The sequence below is a fragment of the Vanacampus margaritifer genome, chromosome 8, assembly GCF_051991255.1.
Source record: "Vanacampus margaritifer isolate UIUO_Vmar chromosome 8, RoL_Vmar_1.0, whole genome shotgun sequence".
NCBI classification, from domain to species: Eukaryota; Metazoa; Chordata; class Actinopteri; order Syngnathiformes; family Syngnathidae; genus Vanacampus; species Vanacampus margaritifer.
Genome location: NC_135439.1, coordinates 15,788,506 through 15,809,627, shown reverse-complemented (window position 1 = coordinate 15,809,627; position 21,122 = coordinate 15,788,506). Strand labels below are relative to the sequence as shown.

Here is a 21,122-nt window from a genome sequence, read left to right as displayed (position 1 = left end):
CATTGGTATAAAAAAAAAATCATGCTAGCAAGTTGGCTGATATGTGGCAGTCGCTAACTATGTTTTAACAAAGTTAAGTCACGTCACTGAATGTTTTTTTGTTTTTAGATGCGCTGATTATGTTAGTTGTGGCATGTAAAAAGGCGGAATAAAACAGGTGATGAAACCTGCCGATGTGTTTGCAGCGGTACAAAGCAGTGGGCCATGCCTTCACTGAGAAGAGCTTCAAGAGGGGACGCGTGTGTGACGTGTGCGAGCAAACCATAGAAAGCTCGGCCACTTTCTGCAAGGGTGAGCTGAAACCTTCAACGTACATGTCAGCCAGACGAGCACACCTGGTCCTTGAACGCATCTCTTAGCTCTACTTTGTTGTGTGCAGAATGCAAGGTGGCGGTTCACAAGGTGTGTGAAGCCAAGGTAAGCCGTCTACTGTCTTTTTAAAGTGACCTCATGTTGCACAGTGTAGGACGATCTTGGGTGGTTGTAGCACGGACGTGGACGAGGCGTGTTCACTGACCTAGATGTCTGCTTTTCAGAAGGCCACCCCCCACTCTTGAACAGCTAGCCAGGTCGCTATGAGTAATTCATTGTGGTAACCTACAGCGGTTACGTCTACGTCACTACACGGGCTTGTATTAGATGGGGACCTATTTCTCTTCTCTTTTTTTTTAATTTATTGCCGTACGTTTTTCATCAGCTTCAACTCTTGATACTTAACATTCTTAGTAGGGTTGGGCAATATATCAAAAAAATATCAATCACGATATTGGCGATAATGCATATCACAAAGACATGCAATAAATTTCATATGGAATTTTTATGCTTTTATCTGAATTTAACCAGTTAGGTACAAATTTAAATGTGCACCATCCAATAGTTGAACATTATCTAGGGTAATTAATTACAATTAATCAACTAAGAATACATTGAGATGGCTTATTTTGTCTCATGAAAAAAAAATCTTCTTTCATTTGATAGTAAAAATGTTATTTCTTTAGGTACATGTTAAATAGCGCACTAATATCGATATCGTATTATTCAACAACTATATCTCATATCGCATCTTTTTCCTATATCGCGCAGCCCTAATTTTTATCTGTCCTTAGCTTATTTATAACTCACTTCATGAATTTTTCGATAAGCACCATGACAGTTTTTTTTCACATTTCACTTTGTTATTTAGTGCTGTTTCCACTTGTTTCCCTATTTATTCTGACCTGCCTGAGCGTGACGTGTTAAGTTCTCAAAATAAGAAGCTGCTTATTTTCTTTAAAAAAAAAAATTGGGGTGTCAGGCGATTACATTTTTTTATTGTAATTAATCGCATGACTTCAAATCGCAAATTATATCTGTTCTAAATGTACAATAAAAAAAAATCATACTCTTAACATGGAGGGGTATACCTAATAAAAATGTGGTTGCATCTTTTAGTCATTAATACAGTATTTTCATAATAATTCATAAAATTGAGTTAAAGTTAAAAAGATGTACTATACTGTAAAAAACGAGTGTGATATTTGATTTGTGTTGATTCCTCTGCCACTAGATGGCATAATTACATTTGTAAGACGTTGGTGACAGCTCAGTGCATTTTTCTTTCCATATTAAGAGCTATCTAATCTTTAACATGAAGTAACTTGTGAAATTCTTCACTTTAAAAAATTGTAAAATCCAGCTTGACCCCAGTCGCCACAAATATATGTATTATCATAAAATTTATTACTGCTAAATTTTGAGATGGACGTGCCCTCTGCATTGCGGCTGAAATATCCCTAGTACAGGCTTTCCAAGTAAGGGGTGGTCATTAATCGTGTGTTTAAAAAAATTGTGGCGTTAAAGGAACATTAAATGAACTCAAAATTAATGCACAAATTTTGACACCCCTAAAAAAAAAATCAACACAGCATCACTGCCTGCCATTACTCATATGATTACCCTGAGGCCACTATTTTGAAACCATCAAAAAACAGTTATTAATTATTATAACAGCAACACATATTAAATGTTATTAAATGTTGGACAGAAACCTTTTATGCTCATATATTGTTAGTTTCTTATCATTTCACAAATTACAACCATTGGGTCAGTGATTAGTGTATGTGTGACTTTTAAACCGGCTTATGTATGAAAAAAATAAATAATCATGAGGGTTATGGTGTCAATAGACTTCATTTTACGGGACTCGTCATTGAACAGGCAATAAAAAACACTGAATGGAAAAATGTGTGCCTCTGTACTATAGCTGAAGACTAGAAGTCCCAAACCGCCACAGAACCAGCACGTTTACCACATTACACTCGTGTTGAACTCTGATCACCTCCAATCCCTGCAGGATTTCCAAACGCACACAAAATGACCTAATAGTGTGCCACTGGACACTACCAGCTGTTGTGCCTCAGCAGCCTGCCCTTAAAAGAGGATTATTGTTTTTGTCATACTCTGTTACCACGGAGATGGACAAATACAAGTGGCTGCTGCACATTCACTAGGCCAGAGTGGTCATCATCACGTAGGACCATGATCAGCGTGGATGGAAGAAGAGTGTAAATATAGAAAATAACAAGAGTGCCATAGATGCTTGCCACGGAGTGATTGGTAGAGGGGACACAAATAGGTGGGAGGCAGCTGGTGAGGCTGTGTGCGTGTGTGTGTGTGCGCGTTATTACTTGAATCTATACACTTTAATTGGATAATGTCAGTCAAAGTGTTTTATGTGTGTATTTTTTGAAATTTTGCCTCAAACTATCCTTGTGCATATTGTCGGCTGTGTCTTGCAGACATTTCTGGGCGCGCTCACTCTGCCCATTATGTGTGTGAGTGCAAGTGCAGAACAGGGTAGGCATGTTTTACCGTGTGGGTGTGTGTGGCCTGCGCCACAAACAGGGCGGGAGGGGAAAAAGAAAGCTATGTGGCGAGTGCTGCTGGCACGGTGGACCAGCGTGCATGCGTGTGTTGTCATATGAGCGGGAGAGAGTGAGCAATGTGTACGACCGGAGAGAGTGAAGGAGGAGGAGGAGGGAGGCAGGCTGTGTATGCCAGTGTACGGACTGGACTGCTCAGAGTGGGAGGCAAGGACTGAAGCTGCTTGTTGAGAGGTAAATAAATGAAGAAAAAACTAGCACTAGCAGTCGAACACTTCGATTTTGTTTCATTGAATCTACTTGTAGTGAGTGTTAAACTTTCAAGCCTCTTAACTGTGTGTGCTTTGTTAATGTTAATGTAATTCCGTGATTGCATAGTATTCCAACATAAGCCAGAGTGCTTTAACTTTTTTTTTTTTTCTGGATTTTAAAAATAGGCGCGTGGAGTGGTGACCTACAAAAAATATGCACGTTTGAATTTTTAATATTAGAGAGTTAAGTGATTTTATGATGGTAGCACTTCACTTGCATGGGTTCCGTTCCCACTCAGAGTAATGGTTGAATCTCTATGTGCATTGCAATTGACTGGTGCTCAGTCCAAGGTGTAGTTTATTGCCTGATGGACTCCAGCTCCCTGAGATACTGAACATGATCTGTGGTAGATAAGATGGATGGATGGATGTGATTTGAATGATTTAAAACACATCAATGTTAGCTATTTCTATTTGCAAACATCATGTCTACAGTCTGACCCAAGGGCAGCAAACAGAGACAAAACTCCGCCCCCTTGATGTTAATCACCTGTTCTAACAACAACAACGTGATGGATGCTAATGTTGCATAGTGACGTGCAGATGGTTACAAAGTATGCAGCTGTTCTGCAAATGTATGAATGGACATATGATGATGTTGGCATGAGGATGTCCAGATCTTGTAAACAAACAATGGTGTAGTAGAGAATAGTTTGGACACGTGTATTGTTTATATAGTTGAACTTCGCTTAGTATTCATCCACAGGTGACGAAGCAGATCAATGAGAAGCGTACAGAGATGAGGTACTCACTAGGTCGGCAATGGATTTTGCTGTGTTGCCAGATTAACATGTTGACATATCGCCGCCCACAGCAGCTATTTATAGTTGTGACCGGGCAAACTACTATAATACTTGGCTTAGTTTAATTTAACACGCGTTCTCCGGCTTATCTAAAGTGACATCGGACACATGTGGTTGCATGCATCTCCTGTTTGCATCTTTTTAATTTCCTCATATCCATCACCAAGCAATAACCACGCTGTTTGGTTTGCTTAATATGGAAATTGTGTCACCATTCTCGCAGGATTAATAATTCCAGATGGATTTAATGATATCCAATAAAAGAGTTGCATCAAACTAAACTAAACAATGTGTATATTTATTGTGGCTGTAGTTTGCAATGATGTGTTCTTGATATTTTAAATAAGGTATAAAAAAAAAATTAGATAGCTTATGATGCAGCAACAATGCTACATCATTGCAAACAACAAGAGCAGTAAAAAAACACGATGATGATGATAAATGAATATTTTTCTGACAGTGTCAATCAAAACAGAATTTTGATACTACCAAACAACTTAATATCATTATATGGCATTCCTAACTAGAATAATGTGTAATTGCACACCTGCTACAGTAGGCGGCAGTGGCGGCCTCATTATACTCATTTATTTGTCTTTATTTTAGACAAATTGCTGAACCTCAGATTTTGTTACATACTAAAAAACATTGTTAAAGTTATTCACTGGTGTAAATTGATCTACTTTTCTTTGTTTTTGCTGTGTTAATTATATAATGTTATGCAGAGTTGTATGTCTATCAATTATATAGACAAATGATACTTTATATTATTTATAATCGCGGCTGAGAGTTGGAGGGTCTCGCAAAATGTCTTCTTCCATGGGGGGGTGTCATGAAACATAACTGAGAAGCACTGACTGTTTAAATGGTGAAGTGCATGGTAAGGGTTTTGTGGCTGGTTTTAAGGCAACATGTTAATTAAAAATAAGGATGGGTGAGTACTGTTACCAGGTATTGTTATCGGGCCAATACCCGGCCGGCTTTATTTCAAGGTATCGGGACTTGCTATGGCGGCCGCTACCAGTTTAGGTAGGGCACACTCTTGTGGCCATTTTATGATCAGGAACTAAAAATATGAAGAGCAGAAAATTGCGATTAATTACAAAAAATAATATTTTGATGTAAAGCTCTTTCTTGAAAATGATGTCATATGAAATGTGTCATGTGAAAAATATTCTCTATTTTCATGTTTTTATTTAGATTTTTTTCTATTGACAAGCTTGAAGAAACACAATTGTTATTTATTTCAATTATCAAAGTGTTCCCGAGGGACTTGTGATCTATATTAAGGAGCTTGATCAAAATAGCTGTCTGACACCTTTGTGCTCTGGTCAGAAGGCATTTTCAGCTGTTGACGTGTCTATCCCATCCACATCATTTGCTCACTGTCTGCCTGGTTCTCTCCTTGATGCCTCCCTGATAACCCCCTGCATTGCTCATGTTTTGTAAAAGCTAGTCACAGCGTGTACTCACTTGTGCGCATGTGATGCTCTTCACAGTGTCCTCTGTTGTCCCATGTTGTTTACTAAGGGAAAGCCCAGATGATTGTGGTCATCCAGTCCCGGGGCCTGCCTTCATGTGGAGATAGAGAGAGAAGAGAGGGAGGAAAAGGAGGGACAATATGTCAAAATGGATTGAAACTGCTTCATACTTTCAGCGTCCCCTAAATGATGAGGCTGCCTTTTTTATCGTTTACCTTAGTGGATTTATTGAGAGATGGTGTAATACGGAATAAGCTCTTGTTATTTTTGCCATTCCACTTCCAACTGTGAAGGCTTAGTCACTTCTCCCGCTGTCTGATGTCAGCGTTCACTTGTCCTGGATGGCACGCCGGCGCCCGTGTCTCAAACACACTTTTCCATCAGCAGCCTGAGGAGATGGTTGACCTTTTGCCTGGAGTTACTTTGCTCATTCAAAGCTTTGACTTTGAGTTTTCTCCTTTTCTTCACACGGTGCATAAAATGTAGGCAGGTATCCCGAGAGAAATAAACATTTGCATGTTGATGAATGAAGCAAACACAGTCAGCCGGTGGGCACCTTGTCAGTCCCTGAGACTGCGATGTCGCGCTGTCATTGGCGCCAGCGTAAAGCACACTGATGAACAGGACAAGCTGAACCAGATGGCTCAGCCCCCCAGTGGCTTCGGCACGCATTCACCAAGAGCCTGCAGCTGGCAGCGCTACCAAAAACACGTGCACGGCGCAACCACTGTTGACCAGCGCTGACATCCTGTTGCAAATTGTTTCCTGTTGACTCGAGTGTCTCTGTTGCTTTTATACTACATGTCAAGACCCTCGGTGTGTCTGTGCGCATGTGTTTATGATGCACGGTGGTCATACACGTGGACGTTGTGTCCGTCTCCTACTGTTACTTCCGGAAGCCAAGCACCCTTCATCCTCTTAACGACCGTTATTAAACCAAATCAAAGAGAGGAGTTTTGCCCCAGCGGCAACGTTTACATGTCCTCTCGTACCCCACTGTGGGTTTTATGCCATGTTTCTCCTCTTGAAAGAAAACGTAATCAGGAGTTGTGAAGTGTCCAAAAAATTCAAACTAAAATATATAATACAGGACTGCATTGTTTTGCGAAATGTTCTACTATAGCAGGGGTCACCAACTCCAGTCCATGACCTTGTTTTGGATGTTTCCCTCCTCCAACACACCTGATTCAAATGATCAGGATGGTTATCAGGCTTCTGCCAGAGTTTGCTGATGAGCTGATAATATGAATTTGGTGTGTTGGAAGAGGGAAACATCCAAAACATGCTGGATAGATGCCCTCGAGAACCGGAGCTGCATGGTGACCCCTGAACTATAGCATCCCCACTGCGGGCGTTATGAAATTACTAAATTCACGTCACATAAGGTTGTGTGTAGGTTTAATGAAGTGAAGGTTACAATATTTTTAGTGTCACTACGATCGACCTCTCATTCACTTAATATGGCCATTAAGCAATCTGGTATTCTATATTTTACAAATTCTTCAATAATATTGTTAGAGGCTGTATGCTATATGAAATTGCCATCTGATTTAAAAAAAAATAAATAAAATATATATAGAGAGAGAGAGAGAGAGAGAGAGAGAGAGAGAGAGAGAGAGAGAGAGAGAGAGAGAGAGAGAATTATTGTTGTGTTTGTGGCATTTTAACACATTGTGTCATTCCTAAGGAAAGTTAAAGCAACACTAAGGGACTTTCAGTTTACGTTGATTATGGTGGCGCCATATGGACAAAAGCGGTATTGTTATGTCTGAAGGAAGACCAAATTTCCCATAAGGACAAGCGCATTGCGTTGTTTTTTTTAGCTCACACCAGGTAGTGAAATTCAGGCCAATGTTGATCCTTGACTGTCCTTTTATCCGGGTAGCTTCCCTTTTCCTTTTTTCTTTTTGTCTTCTTAATCAAAACTTTTTAGTTGTTTTGCAGCTTCTGCCAGGAAAGCAGTAATCGTGCGTCGACATTCAAATTGACTTCCGTCTTTATAACGAATGGGGAAAGGGGCAAGAGACGCATGCCATAAAACATTCAACACATTTGTCGTTTTTTGTGTGACAGTGTTCCTACCATCCTCCTCAAAATTGCTTAGCGCCAGTAAAAATGATACAGACATGGCAAAGGTACCATTCAACTAGTTTTAAGTCTATGTTTCATCAGAAGACTTATGAAAACATTTTATTAAGGTTGAAAAGTTCCTTAGTGCTACTTTTAAGGCCTCCATTTTGCAAAATCTAATTTCACATATACCAATAGCCGGCTACTGACCTGAGTTGTTGTGATACAGGCCATCGTTGGGCCGATTTTTTTTATTTGACTTGGGAGCAACAATTTGAGGTATGGGCATTGTATGGTGACAGTGAACTCAACTCAACTCACTTCACAACAAAGCAGCCATTTGGCAGAATAAATACATCTTCAAAAAAAGGCTGCAAAGCTCTTTAATGCCACTTCCAGTTAAGTAAAGTAAAGTTATTGTCAAATTAAACAAAGAGAAATAGATATTGTGTATTTAAAACAACCACACAACTTTGCTTTTAAGTCCAATAGCTCAGTGGTAACACATAATGGGAAATGCAATGGACAAGCAAATGAATGACCTCTATGTGGCGGTATTATAACACTTTAAGTAGCAGATATTTGAACATAAACAGTCTTGCAACACATGTAGACAGACAATATAACAATACACACACACACACACACACACACACACACACACATATATATATATATATATATATATATATATATATATATATATATAATTTTATTTTCTTCTATATATTTTTTCTAAAATACAGTATTATAGAGTGCTATTTTCCTTATTTAAAACGTCAAATGTTCCCCCCTGGGAGACTGGAATGGATTAATGGCATTTCCATTTATTCAATAGGGAAAGATGATTTGAGATACAAGTGTTTTGAGTTATGAGTGTGGTCACAGAATGAACAAAATCATATCTCAAGGCACCAGTACATTTGTATTTCTTTACCTGTCCTTTTACTAATATCGGTCACATCATTACTCTACACTTGTGTCACATGCAGTTAAATGTCTTTTTGTAACCATTCCTAAAACTGTCCAAAACTGAAAGGAACTTTAAGTAATGTCTATATTGTATATCCTACTGTTTACTATTTTACTTTTGTAAAATGTATGCGATTGTGTGGTGGTATCTACCACGTTAGATGCAACCAATATCCTTTGTTGGACAAGAACTTATTGTTAGTTGAGGGAGGAAGCATTCACTTGTAAAGGTATGCGACTTGTTAACTGTTGCTGACACCTGTCATCGACTAGTCGGCCCGCCAACTGAGAGGGCTGCTTGGAATCCAGTCATTCTGGTTCAAGGGTTCAAAGGTGAAAAGTTGACAAGGTGTTGCCTGTCAAGGGTTACAGTGGAAGTCAATAGCCTGAATGCCTCTCTCTTCTTCTTTTTTTTTTTTATCCCGTGGCTCTTTTGTGGTTTGTTGTTTCCTGGTTGATATGATGTGATTGCATGCAGAGTGTACAGGAATTATATGGTAACCTTGTGCTTCATCTTCCAGGTATCTACCACCTGTGACTCAACACCAGACCAGGTATGTTTGGACATGGCGTTTGCATTTGGATGCTACTGTGCACACTCACCAATCCACATTTCTGTTTGGTTTTCAGCACAATTCCATTAAATCCCTGAAGAAAAGAAGCTCCATGCCAAGGTACCGTAGCCATCAATGATATATGAAAAACATCCTATTTTTCAAAACATAAACACAACATTTCAATTTTAAATGATTTCAATGTGCAGAAGTAAAAGTGAGGAGCAAGTAATGGAGCAGGTGATGGAGCGCCACTACGACATTGACCTCACCTACATCACGGAGAGGATCATCTCGGTCTTCTTCATGCCAGAGCTGGAGGAACAGCGATACCATGGGGAGCTACAGGAAATGGCCACCATGCTGAAATCCAAGCACCAAGACAAGTTTCTGGTTGGTAACCACAAAAAAAAATAAATAAACACATTTAACTCATATATTTATTTTTATTTTTATTTTTTTTGGGAGAGCTCACTATTGTTCATTCGGTAATTTTACCGATTTGACATGTCATCATCATTGCTCTCTTTTTTTTTTGTATGTGGGTATGGGTGTGTATGTGCGTGCGTGCGAGTGCGCGTTAACTAATATATTTATTTACTAAACTCATATACTACAACCCCTCTCCTTCATATTGCATAATATATTTATTCCAGTTAGTATTGCTAGTTGCACCGTTTCCCTCCATTCACCATGTAATCGAATACTTTGCCATTGTTTGTCGATAACATTTTAAAAAAGACCAATTAGAGTACTGAATGTTCTTGTTTTTTTCCTAGCTTTTAAATTTATCAGAGAAGAGACATGACATCACAAGACTCATCCCGAAGGTACGATTTGAACGCGTACGTCATTCAAAAAGCAGCATCATATTTCATGCCCAGCTCCTCTTGTGCTGCAGGTGCAGGACTTCGGCTGGCCTGATCTTCATGCGCCACCTTTGGACAGGATCTGCACCGTATGTAAGGCCATGGAGACGTGGCTGAGCGCTGATCCTAATAATGTAGTGGTTCTCCACTGTAAGGTTTGTGCAACCGGAACACGTAGTGAATTACTTAAGATAATGAGTGATTGTCATATTGATATGGTCATTTTGTTCTGAAAGGGAAACAAAGGGAAGACGGGAGTCATTGTGGCGGCCTACATGCACTACAGCAAGATATCAGCAGGGTAGTTCATGTTTCTATTATTAACAAATTGAGTTTTATGTGGTTTTATCAGTATTTTTTATGACCAATAATTACCATAATACATCCCAACTATGTTGTTACATTCACAAATCTGTCATACACATTTCTAAATGAATTGTGTTTGTGTATCCACAGAGCGGACCAGGCGCTCACCACGCTGGCCATGAGGAAGTTCTGCGAGGACAAAGTTTCTTCTTGCCTTCAGCCTTCTCAGAACAGGTCTCACACATGCACAAGTGTGCTGTACCAAGATCAGATTTGTGTTGAGGTTTGCGCTCACAAGCCATAAGATGAGGTATACTTGACAGGTGATTCCAATACAAGCTTCATTTAAAAAAAAAAAAAAAAATGACGCTTTTACAACTACAAAATGGCCTTCTGCGACCACAATATGCTATCTTCAGGATTTCCTCATGCATTTCAATTCACAAGAACTGAATAGAAGCGAGAAGAAGAATAGAAGAGTGTAGTTGTCAGTTGGAAAGTATACAAAAATGCAACTAGATAGAAAATGTCTTCATTTCTTTTCTGTTTCTACCATCTTCAGGTACATCTACTACTTCGGTGGTCTGTTGTCTGGTGCCATTAAAATGAATAGCAGTCCTTTGTTCCTCCATCAGATCATTATTCCATCGCTGCCAAATTTTCAGACAGGAGGAGGTTGGTTTTATGTCAACGCAATTTAAATACCTTGTGAAGAGTTGACACAAAAACAAAGCAGCTGTCTGTAAATGTTCGTCTTTTTACAGGTTACTTTCCATTTCTGAAGATCTACCAATCACTACAGCTGATCTACACCTCCTGCGTCTAGTGAGTAGTCACCAATGTTCTCCATTTACCTCAACCTCTCTTTCAAACAGAAGTTCCTTTTACTGGCCACTGTCTCTGTTTGGATGGTGGCTGCCCCACTGCTTATGTTCATGTTCACATTGTTTACCTTTGATTTACTCGACAGACGGGGGGCTAATGTCTTATGTATCCTACTTGTGTTTCCAGTAACCCTCAGACCTCTCGGTCCAGGAAGCTGTGCGTGACGATGGAACCAGCTTTACTGTTAAAAGGGGACATTATGGTGAGCAACTGGCACAATATCACACAATCAACACTGAAAGAGTGCTCTTAGTAATATTCTGTGTTTTCTTTTTAACGGTCTGGTGATCCAATATATTTGCCTATACGGTCCAAATAGCTCTGAACAATCCCATGTATGGACCTTTTCATGATGCTCTTTCCTACGTCTTAGGTCAAATGCTATCATCGACGGAGCCAGGCAGCAGAGAGAGAAGTGGTGTTCAGAATCCAGTTCCATACGTGTACCATTCATGGCGCCCAGCTGTGGTTTAGCAAGAAGGACCTTGACATAGCCTGTACAGGTAAAATAATGGAAGCCACTGAGGCTAAATTGGATCATTGGTAATGTTTTGGAAAAATATGACCATAACACTGACTACTTTACAATGCTAACGTCTATTGCAAATGTACTTTAAAGTCTTTGTGTTTTTTGGACATCGCCATAACTACTAGCGTGCTTGTTTATGTTTTAGTGAGCTCCAACATGAATTATACAACTTTTTGAACAATACCTTTGATGTGTTCTGTTTCACTTATTACTGTGAGCGCTTCTATCATTTTTGTAGTCACAGTGATATTTTAGACAATGTGTTTACAAGCGTGTCTTTTTATAGATGACAGGTTCCCTCGTGATGCTGCAGTGGAGTTTATGTTTTCTAGCAGGCCAGAAAAAATAAACGGTGACTATTTTCGGTTTCTGAAATCTTGAGTGTCTTGTATGTATTTTGTCTTATACTTAGTATAATTTCATGTCTGCTTTCAAGAAAACCAGAAGACAGATGCCTCCATCAAAGTGAACTACAACACCTCAGATCCAGTGGTCAGATGGGATTCTTATGAGAACGTGAACCTGCACCATCAAGACAGTCCAGAGAGTAAGATAGTTGGCGATCATTGGATTCTCATGCATCGCACATGAGATGTATTGTTGTTCCACAGCATCACCAAGCTTTCAACGTCAGTACTGGCAGCTGGTCAATAGATGGTGCTAGCGTGCTGCGCCACCAAAAATTAAATAAAAATATGAATTTTTTGGAGTGCAGTGGACACTATTTTCTGTCAGGTAAATCTGGAGTCTGCTGGTTCTGGGTCTGTTAATTCAAATTTCTACTCTATAGTATGCATTAACCAAAACTGGTTAATAACATTGGTTACTAGCTTGCTCTAAAACTGCTTGGCTGACTTGATTATTCCAGCCATGCGTTACTAGTAGTGGTGTAACGGATCACAAAAGTCATGGTTGGATCAGATCGCGGATTTGAGTCATGGATTGGATCGTTTTTTGGATCAGCAAAAAAAAAAAAAAAAAAAAAGATATATAATACATTGTCTTCATTTATTTTGTAAAGTGTTTTTTTCCATTAAATTTTAAAAATGTATTCAAAATGTCTAATATAGCCGTTTAGGATTTAGTGTCTTCATTTATTTTGTAAAACGCCTTTTCCCATTAAATAAAAAAATAAAAATGGGTAATATAGCCATTTAGGAACACAACTTTTAAGTGCAATATGAGGCAGAAACATCCTTATTTGTACATGGTTTATGTGTAAAATAACAAGGTTTTGTTCCTAAAATCTAAACGGCTATATTTGACATTTTGAGTTGAATGCTTTTTTTGGTTTTGTTTAATGGGCAAAAGTGTTTTATAAAATAAATGACGATAAACTTCTATTTATCTTTCTTTCTTTTTGAATAATGAAAAGACCTCAATGTGCAATTTAAGGCACATTCCCTTTCTTTAAACATGGAGTGTGAATTACAAAGTAGCCTTGGTCCAGATGACTCCAGAATATTAAAAAATAATTAAAGTAATCCAGCAGATACTAGCTGTCAAACTTACTTACCAGCCAGACACTCGTTGGTCATGCTAACAGCTAGCCGCTAGCCACTTACGTCGAAGACTTCTGCCGTATCATACAATGACGGCGTAACTAATTAGCGTGTTTTTAGCATCCTAAATTAGCTATTGAACATGAGTCAGGGAAAGCGTTGTGTTGAAGTTGGTCGCAACTACAATGCCAATCAACTACGCTAAAGTAACGTCTCAAAGGGAAGTCAAGCTAGCTATCACGCCACGGCGTGGGTGAACTTCAAAGTAAAAGTGTACTAAGGCTCTTTGCATTGCGGTCGATGTATTACTGTATTTGGTGAACTTTATTTTGATGTTAGGCTTAGTGTGTCACGTTGAGTATATTAGAGCATCCTTGACATGTCAGAATGGTATCGACTGTGAATGCGCACTTTGTCCCGCCCCCCACCACCAACCAATCCGCGGATTGGGCCACGAATCAATGATGATCCATTGCTCCACAAGTTACTAGTTATTAGTGTAAAGTCTGGTCTAAGCTTTTGTTGTGTATTGTGTTGTAGTGTAAGCTTCAAGTCTTGATTCAGGTGTCTCATAAATACTAACTTCCTGTTTCCCCCTCAGATATTTCACATACAAGGGGCCCTCTTGATGGAAGTCTGTACGCACAAGTGAGAAAACGACGAGGACCGGGCCCAACCTCCTCGCCCAACGGATGTCTCACCAGCAGCCCAACAGTGAAGACACAGATTGCCAACCAGTCGCAGACTCTCACCAGCTCTTCCAGCGACGTCCCCTCTGATGACGCAGAGAAACACCCACCCTTCGCCGCTCATCGTGAAAGCGAGACAACTGAAAGTCTGGCGGAAAAAGAAGAAACAGAAACAAGTGAGAATGTACGAGGCAAAGAAAAGGACAGAGAGACGGAGATTTTACAAGATGCAAACCTGTCAAATCCGGCAGGGTTAAAGCGAGAGCACTCGTGTGGTGGTCGCGCAGGTATAAAGTGCGGCGGCGTGGGGCGGCAATGGGAGCAAGAGCCCTGCCTATCGAATGGTCACTGTGCTGGATGCTGCAACAGTATCCAAAAACATCCCAAAAGTCAAACTCTGCCTTCCTTACCGTCCAAATCTGTATCCCCTCCCCCTCATTTAACTCATATGGAACTCTGCCATCGCCATAGCGTCCATCCTTTGCCCGAGTTGGCATGGGAACAACCAGCCCCATCTGTACCTTGCCTCCATAGACCATGCTTCCCTTATTCCGCTTCTGAACATACACATTCACACGGTCACACCCTTCCAGCTTCTCACAGACACTACAATGATGAATGCCAAGTCTTACATTATGCCAGCCAAGCCCCGACCGCTCACCTTTCCCACCAGTCACTACTTTCAAGCCCATACAGAGAGATGTACTTCGGTCCACCAAATCAGTGTCCTTGCCGAGAGTGTTCCAGCAGGCGAGAGTATCAGGCAGCGGTGCTCCATTCGATGCATCCAGACCAAGCCGTTGGATTACAACGAACTAGAGAGGCACTGTGGGAAAGTAAAAACCATTGGGAAGTGCCAAGAGAGGCTGACTTTTGGCAGTACAAATTAGCCGTCCCACCGTATCACATCTGTCAGTCTGCTGCTTTAAAACATGGTGCAGAGCAGCAAAGGTTTGTCCAGAGTTACCCCAGCCCCCCGCCTCTGATGGACATGCGGGACGGAGCCAGCAGCGGATACCACACTCCTCCGCCTCCACGTCAATCTTGCCCCTGCTCTCCTTATCAATCATCTCCTGTTGAGAGCCACGGGAGTCGGGCCAGTCGGGGTTATGCTTCCGGTTACCTCTCTGGGTCGGCCTCTCCTCTGCCTGCCAGTAGCCCTTCTCTTGGGAGAGGAAGACTTCCAGAGACCCCTCCGGAAGCCAAAGGTCAGCAGCAGGAGCATCTCAAAGGTAAAGAGGGATGGGACTAAGAGTCAAATATTTTGCATCCTGCCTTCATCTGATTCTGGTTCTTTTACCTTTTTTGAAGTGGAGAAAGGCTTACCTAGCACAGAGGTTGACATAACGCAGGGTTCCGAGTGTAAACATGACAGAACAAGCACCCAGACTCTGGACTCTGATCATGACTACACAGTCATTGGTGGAAGTAGCCCCACACACACGGACGACAGGTAAGTAAACTTTGCTTAATTGATGTTTTGGAATCAGCATCAGCACTGTGGAATTATGTTTGTAAAAATGCAAACTGCTTGACGTCCTTTTACTTAAGGTTTCTCATTTGTACAAAATAAATTGTTTTTTGATTTAAAAGATTCGAGTGCATTGAATGAAACAAAATCAATTTGTTATACTTTGAAATATATCGAGATACGCATCGAATCATCATTTATTGAAGAGATATTTGAAGAAAATGGCCCAATTACAGTGCTACTAAATTCATTCAAATGTATGTAAAATGGCAACAAAAAGGTCATTACATCATACCAGAAGTGAGCCTTAAGAGAGAGAATAATAGGGCTGGATATCGGATTTCCCCAATCGATTCAATTATGATTTTTCCCGGTTCAATTCAATTCAATTCAATTCATCAGTTCATCTTAAATATCAAGGACTTGATAAAAACATTAAACACCAAATTATATTTTGTGGAGGCAGTAACTGGCTAATTTAGTTTATTGATGAAAGTAACACGTGTTATAATCATAATCATAGCTACAATAAACATTGACATCAGCAAGGATGAGATGAAAATATTTTCATAATTCAAATTCAATAATTGTAAATATAAATTAAACAGATTCTGAAGCAGGTCTTTCATAAATGTAAGAAAATACCTTTAAATTAATGTGAACAGTAAATTTCAAGAAAACAGTAAGATAAAAAAAATGTGGCCTTTAAAATGTTGTTCTCTTATAAATTTATGGGAAAAATAAATATTAAAGTAATCAATTCATTGTTTTATGAATCGATATCTGGCTCAAAAATGAAAATTGATTATTTGATTATTATTTTTTTATTTTTTTAATAAACAGTAGTTTAACCTTTTACCTTGCCTCATACTTGCAGCTTGAGTCAAGAAGCCTCAATAGCACTGGAAATCAACACAAACGGGATCGAAACCCTCACAATAGCAGAGACAGAAGAACAATCCCAAAGTTCCAACATAACACCACCAGCAAGTGAACTTTCTCAGGGTCGGGTATCTGGTGGAAACAAGTTTGAGGGAGCAAAAGACAAAGAAAATGATGAGGAAGCTGATCAGTCTCAAAGTACCACTATCATCATCACCCCAGTGGAAGACCAACTCACCGCCTCAAATACGCCAGGTGACGGCCCAAACGGCGACAGCACAACGCAAGTTGCCAGCCCGAGCCCTAATAACAACTCTTCACAAAATTCCCCAAGCGAGCCCCCAAATCGTAACTCCCCACCGGCTACATATCCCCCAGAGCATCGCCTAACACCTGACAGCTCAACTGACACCAAACCACCGTCACCTGTGCCTGATGGTTACCACACACCAACTTTTCCCCTCGCACCCTATTACTACCCTTTGCTAAGTGTCCCCCATGTCCCATACACCGGCTACACGGCCATTACAATCCCAGCCGCTCAGCCACCACTCCCAGAGAAGAAACGACTTTCATCAACACCGGGATCCCTCAACGGGCACACTTCTCATCCACGAGGCTCTCCGGTGCCTTCCCCGACGCACAATGTCACTTTGCTCCAAACTATGGCAGAGCAGAGACAAGCACAGTTCAGCAGCAGCAGGGAGGACATCCGGGTCAACGCTAAGTTTGTCCAAGATAGCTCAAAGTACTGGTACAAACCAGGCATCTCCAGAGACCAAGGTGAGTTCAGAGCCAACTGGTGTATGTTTCCGTGTTTACCGCATTGCTATGTGTATTCTCCACCACAGCCATAGCGGTGTTGAAGGACAAGGAACCGGGAACTTTCCTCATCAGAGACAGTAACTCGTTCCAAGGTGCATATGGCCTCGCCCTCAAAGTGGCCACACCTCCTCCGAATGCCAACATCACTGGTAGCAAAGGTACATCACAGCTTTTAACTCATTCAAAACTCATAAATACGTTTTTTTTTAACATACATAATCATCATTAAGCACAGCTTACATGTTCAAAAGGGAGTAAGAAGTAAAAATCTTATCGAGTCCTACCCACTTACAAAAGAAACAAAAACCAAACTTACACAGCTGCACTTATACGTGCATAGATATGCCAACAATATTGTACATTTAGTTGGTAAGCATACATTTTTACAGATATATAAATCAGCACAAAGGCTTACACACACACACACACATTTATATATATATATATATATATATATTATAATTTATTTTATTTTTTTATACATTTTGTTTATGCTATAGCATACAGAAAGCTTTGATATGGCTTCTGACATGAAGAGGGCGCTTAAAGCAATGGTAGTTATTTCCAAAAATGGTCAGCAGGTGGCAGCAGAGTATAAGAGAACAACCAGGGCCATGTTGCAACAATCTCTTTTCCCCAGTGTTTTCAACAGGTTTGTGAATAGTGATGAAACTTAGCTATATTCTAATGCTAATTGCTGCAAAACGGAAACAGATACAAATTTTTTAAAAAATCCTGATGAAAGAAGAGAATCTTTCTTTTGGTAGCTTTCATGTTTTTATAGCAATAGAACACAATATCCTGTGAATCCAGTAAAACAGCCGAGAGCGAAGGCTGTTGCTTCAGTGAAAATGGCTGGGAGTGAATGAGTTAAACATGCTGTCTGTCTGTAGTAAATAATAATAATAATAATAATTAAAAATACTCATACTCAACCCCTACACGCAATTCTTCATCTCCCAGCAGATCTTCTGGAACAGCTCGTGAGACATTTCCTGATTGAGACCGGGCCTCGGGGTGTCAAAATCAAGGGCTGTCAGAATGAGGCATATTTTGGTAAATTAACTTTCTCCATACTATCGCTATTCTGTTCTTACGCCTGCTGTAAACTTTTTCTTCATTTTTATTCTTGCTTTAGGGAGTTTATCTGCCTTGGTGTACCAACATTCAATCACACCTATCTCTCTGCCATGTGCCCTTCGTATCCCAGAAAGAGGTAATATTGGTTCTTGTACATAGTTCAAGTCATATTCTGTGGAACCTTCTAAGCAAAAGACAATCTGGCCCACTGGATTTTCCCTAAAAAATATATAAATAAAAATAAAGTTTAAACCAGGGTTATTTTAGTTAACGAAAAAATTCCTAACTAAAATTAAAAAAAGTAAAAATTGTTAACAAAATAAAATAAAAACGAAAATGCTTTTAAAAAAAAGAGAGAAAATTAACTAAAACTACATTTTATGTTTACAAAGCTAACTAAAACTCACTATAATTATAGCAAAAATGTCCTTCGGTTTAATCTTTCGTAATTTATTTTATTTAAATGTGATTTTAAATACATTTATTTGACCCGAATAAGGACGTTTGAAATTGTCACACAGTAGTGAAGTCATCTAGCAGCAGCCAATAGAAAAGCACAAGCAGAGGTGGCTAAGCCACAAAGTCTGGCTTTAACCCCAGGTGCTAGCTAGCTAGCTCCCTGGCTAGCTCCCATGCTCGTTTACCTGGTAGGGAGCTAGCTAGCTAGCATCAATGGCTAAAGCCAAACTGTGGCAAGGTTTTTACTTTCTAGACCTGGATTTGCCACCTGTGCGCACAAAGTAATACACATTTACATAATAATAATAAAAATAAAAATACTGAAACTAAGCATTTTTTAAATAACTAAAACCAAATACAACTAACACAATTTTAAAAATTTAAAAATAAACTAACTACAATTATAATAACCTTGGTTTAACCTCTAAATTGTACCACTTTTGGCTTTTTGGCTGAATTTTGGAGGTTGTACTGTACACGATTTTAGGTGATGGTATGTAACAGTATATAATGTATGCAATGTTTTAGATCTGGTCGGGGACCTTCAGGAGATACGGACTGTAACAAACACAAGCACAGCGGCTGACCTCCTTAAACAGGGAGCAGGTAAACATTAACATCAAGAAGAACCGTTTAGTTCAATTTATAAATATATTAAAGAACACATGTGTGTTTTTTGCTGTATCTGTGTACTCCAGCATCCTCGTAGCTTCTAAAACATGTATATGTTCAGTAAAAGGTCAAATGCTTGTGGATTTTTGCAGTTCTTACTTTTGACCAGCAGGGGTCAATAAATCCTCACACTGCATGTTTACTACATTATTGTGATCTGTCTGAAGCTTGCAACGTTCTCTACCTGAACTCCGTGGAAACGGAATCATTAACGGGGCCGGAAGCGGTTTCCAAAGCAACCAAAAGTACACTGGCCCTCAGTCCACGTCCTGCTGCAACAATGGTCCATTTTAAAGTTTCCTCTCAGGGCATCACCCTAACTGACAGCAAAAGAAGGTATCTCAATTTCATCATTTAAGATACAATCTGATGTGTTGATAAGAACACACTTCAAATTGTACTAAATGTTCTGATGCTCTTTGCGTTTGCACAGGTTATTTTTCCGGAGACACTACCCCATCAGCAGTGTGACTTTCAGCAGTCTTGACCCCCAAGACCAGAGGTGAGACCTCGCGACACAGTTATAAGAAAAAAAAAACTAGCGTGCGTGTGTGTGCTTACAATCTCCCAGGCGATTGTCACTAATAAAGACAGAAACATCCGCGCTTGCCTTTTTTTTTTGTAAAGTCTTGTTCATCAGTTTGAGCTCCTGATTTATGTATTCCTGCAATTGTCTTCTGTTTCTATTTGTGTGCCGTGCTTCAGATGGACTAACAGTGATAGCACGTCCAGCAAGTAAGTGCTTGAGTTCCTGTTTTTGCAAGTCATACTACCAACTTTGCACGGCAATTAACACAAATTGCATTTTACGACTAAAAAGGGCTCCTCTTCTGTGTGTTGTAATGTTTCTTTAATTTTTTTGCGGCAGGATGTTTGGCTTTGTGGCCAGGCGGACGGGCAGCACCACAGAGAATGTATGTCACCTATTCGCAGAGCTGGATCCAGAGCAACCTGCTGTGGCCATTGTCAACTTTATCAATAAAGTTATGTTGGGACCGCAGCTACGCAGATGAAACATTTGAAGACATTTCGAGGACAAGGGGGGAGGTTTACATGCGTTTCTGACATGTACGTGTATATAAACCACTGTATAGTATGGTGCAAAAGACTTACAGTATACCACCACTAACTTTGTTTTGGTTGTTGAGTTGGATTTTTTTTTGGGGGGGGGGGGGGGGGGGCACTTTGACTTTGTAAGTAAAAAGTATTACCAAAGAGTATGTGTAATTCTTCTGATTGTGTGAACTTCATCGTGGATTGTTCCACTTCGTCTAATTAGTTTGCTGTCTAGAGAGAAGGAATGTTTTTCTTTGTTACAAATAATTTGATGTTTAAATGTGAGCAGGATTTCAGATAAAATACGAAATGTCATGATTTTATGCACCACACTGTACACTTAATGAAGTGTTTGTAGCTAACTTTGCATTCATGCAGATGTGCTTAGCTGTGATGGTTTTCTTTTCAAAGCAGTAGCCTCCATATGCCCTCTAGTTAATGTACTTTTAATAACCTCACACAACTTAATCCTGAGCAATATATGAGAGCCTAAAACTATACAGTTTTAGTTCAGCTTACAAAGCAAACAATTACAGAGGAATAATATAATTCTTTATTAAATGAGTAAATAATGACCAATGATTTTGAGCCAGCGAGCATTTTGAAGCATATTCCAAATAATACATTCAATATATTTAAACACACAGAAATATTGTGTAAAACTTTTCTAATTTAATTAATTATGTACTACTTGTGACAGGCAGTATTTTCTTCTGTACAGTATTACTAAAAAAAATCTATATTTAAGTTCAAGGGATACGGAATGTACTGAGTCAGTAAACAAAAGTATGCAAAAAGGCAGACTCATTAACACGAAAACAAATCAACCAATTCATAGAGACTAT

The 21,122-nt window shown here is 39.6% G+C and overlaps 1 protein-coding gene and 1 long non-coding RNA gene across 6 annotated transcripts; one reads left to right on the top strand and one right to left on the bottom strand.

Annotated features, from left to right (window-relative positions):
- Nucleotides 1-2,990: 2,990 nt before the first annotated feature.
- Nucleotides 2,991-20,361, top strand: LOC144055961 (tensin-2-like). 4 transcript variants are annotated; one of them, XM_077572244.1, is made up of 25 exons: nt 2,991-3,095; nt 9,020-9,052; nt 9,129-9,172; nt 9,262-9,445; nt 9,832-9,882; nt 9,954-10,076; nt 10,158-10,222; nt 10,378-10,461; nt 10,790-10,902; nt 10,992-11,052; nt 11,239-11,314; nt 11,486-11,615; nt 11,928-11,993; nt 12,078-12,188; nt 13,745-15,064; nt 15,144-15,285; nt 16,181-16,968; nt 17,037-17,168; nt 17,974-18,066; nt 18,149-18,226; nt 19,078-19,155; nt 19,389-19,557; nt 19,655-19,723; nt 19,927-19,956; nt 20,090-20,361. In XM_077572244.1, the coding sequence occupies exons 3-25, from the start codon at nt 9,165-9,167 to the stop codon at nt 20,232-20,234; spliced, it is 4,116 nt and encodes a 1,371-aa protein (XP_077428370.1). In that variant the 5' UTR covers nt 2,991-3,095; nt 9,020-9,052; nt 9,129-9,164; the 3' UTR covers nt 20,235-20,361. The 4 variants fall into 4 exon arrangements, with proteins under 4 accessions (XP_077428370.1, XP_077428367.1, XP_077428366.1 ...); XM_077572241.1 differs by lacking the exon at nt 2,991-3,095 and having other exon boundaries at nt 8,906-9,052; nt 17,977-18,066; XM_077572240.1 differs by lacking the exon at nt 2,991-3,095 and having other exon boundaries at nt 8,906-9,052.
- LOC144055964 (uncharacterized) lies at nt 5,428-13,335 on the bottom strand. Of its 2 annotated transcripts, XR_013294961.1 has the most exons (4): nt 13,158-13,335; nt 9,325-9,442; nt 9,102-9,206; nt 5,428-5,547 (listed from the first exon to the last, which is right to left on the bottom strand). It is a non-coding gene; the product is annotated as an uncharacterized LOC144055964 (long non-coding RNA). The 2 variants fall into 2 exon arrangements; XR_013294960.1 differs by lacking the exon at nt 5,428-5,547 and having other exon boundaries at nt 8,290-9,206.
- Nucleotides 20,362-21,122: the final 761 nt, after the last annotated feature.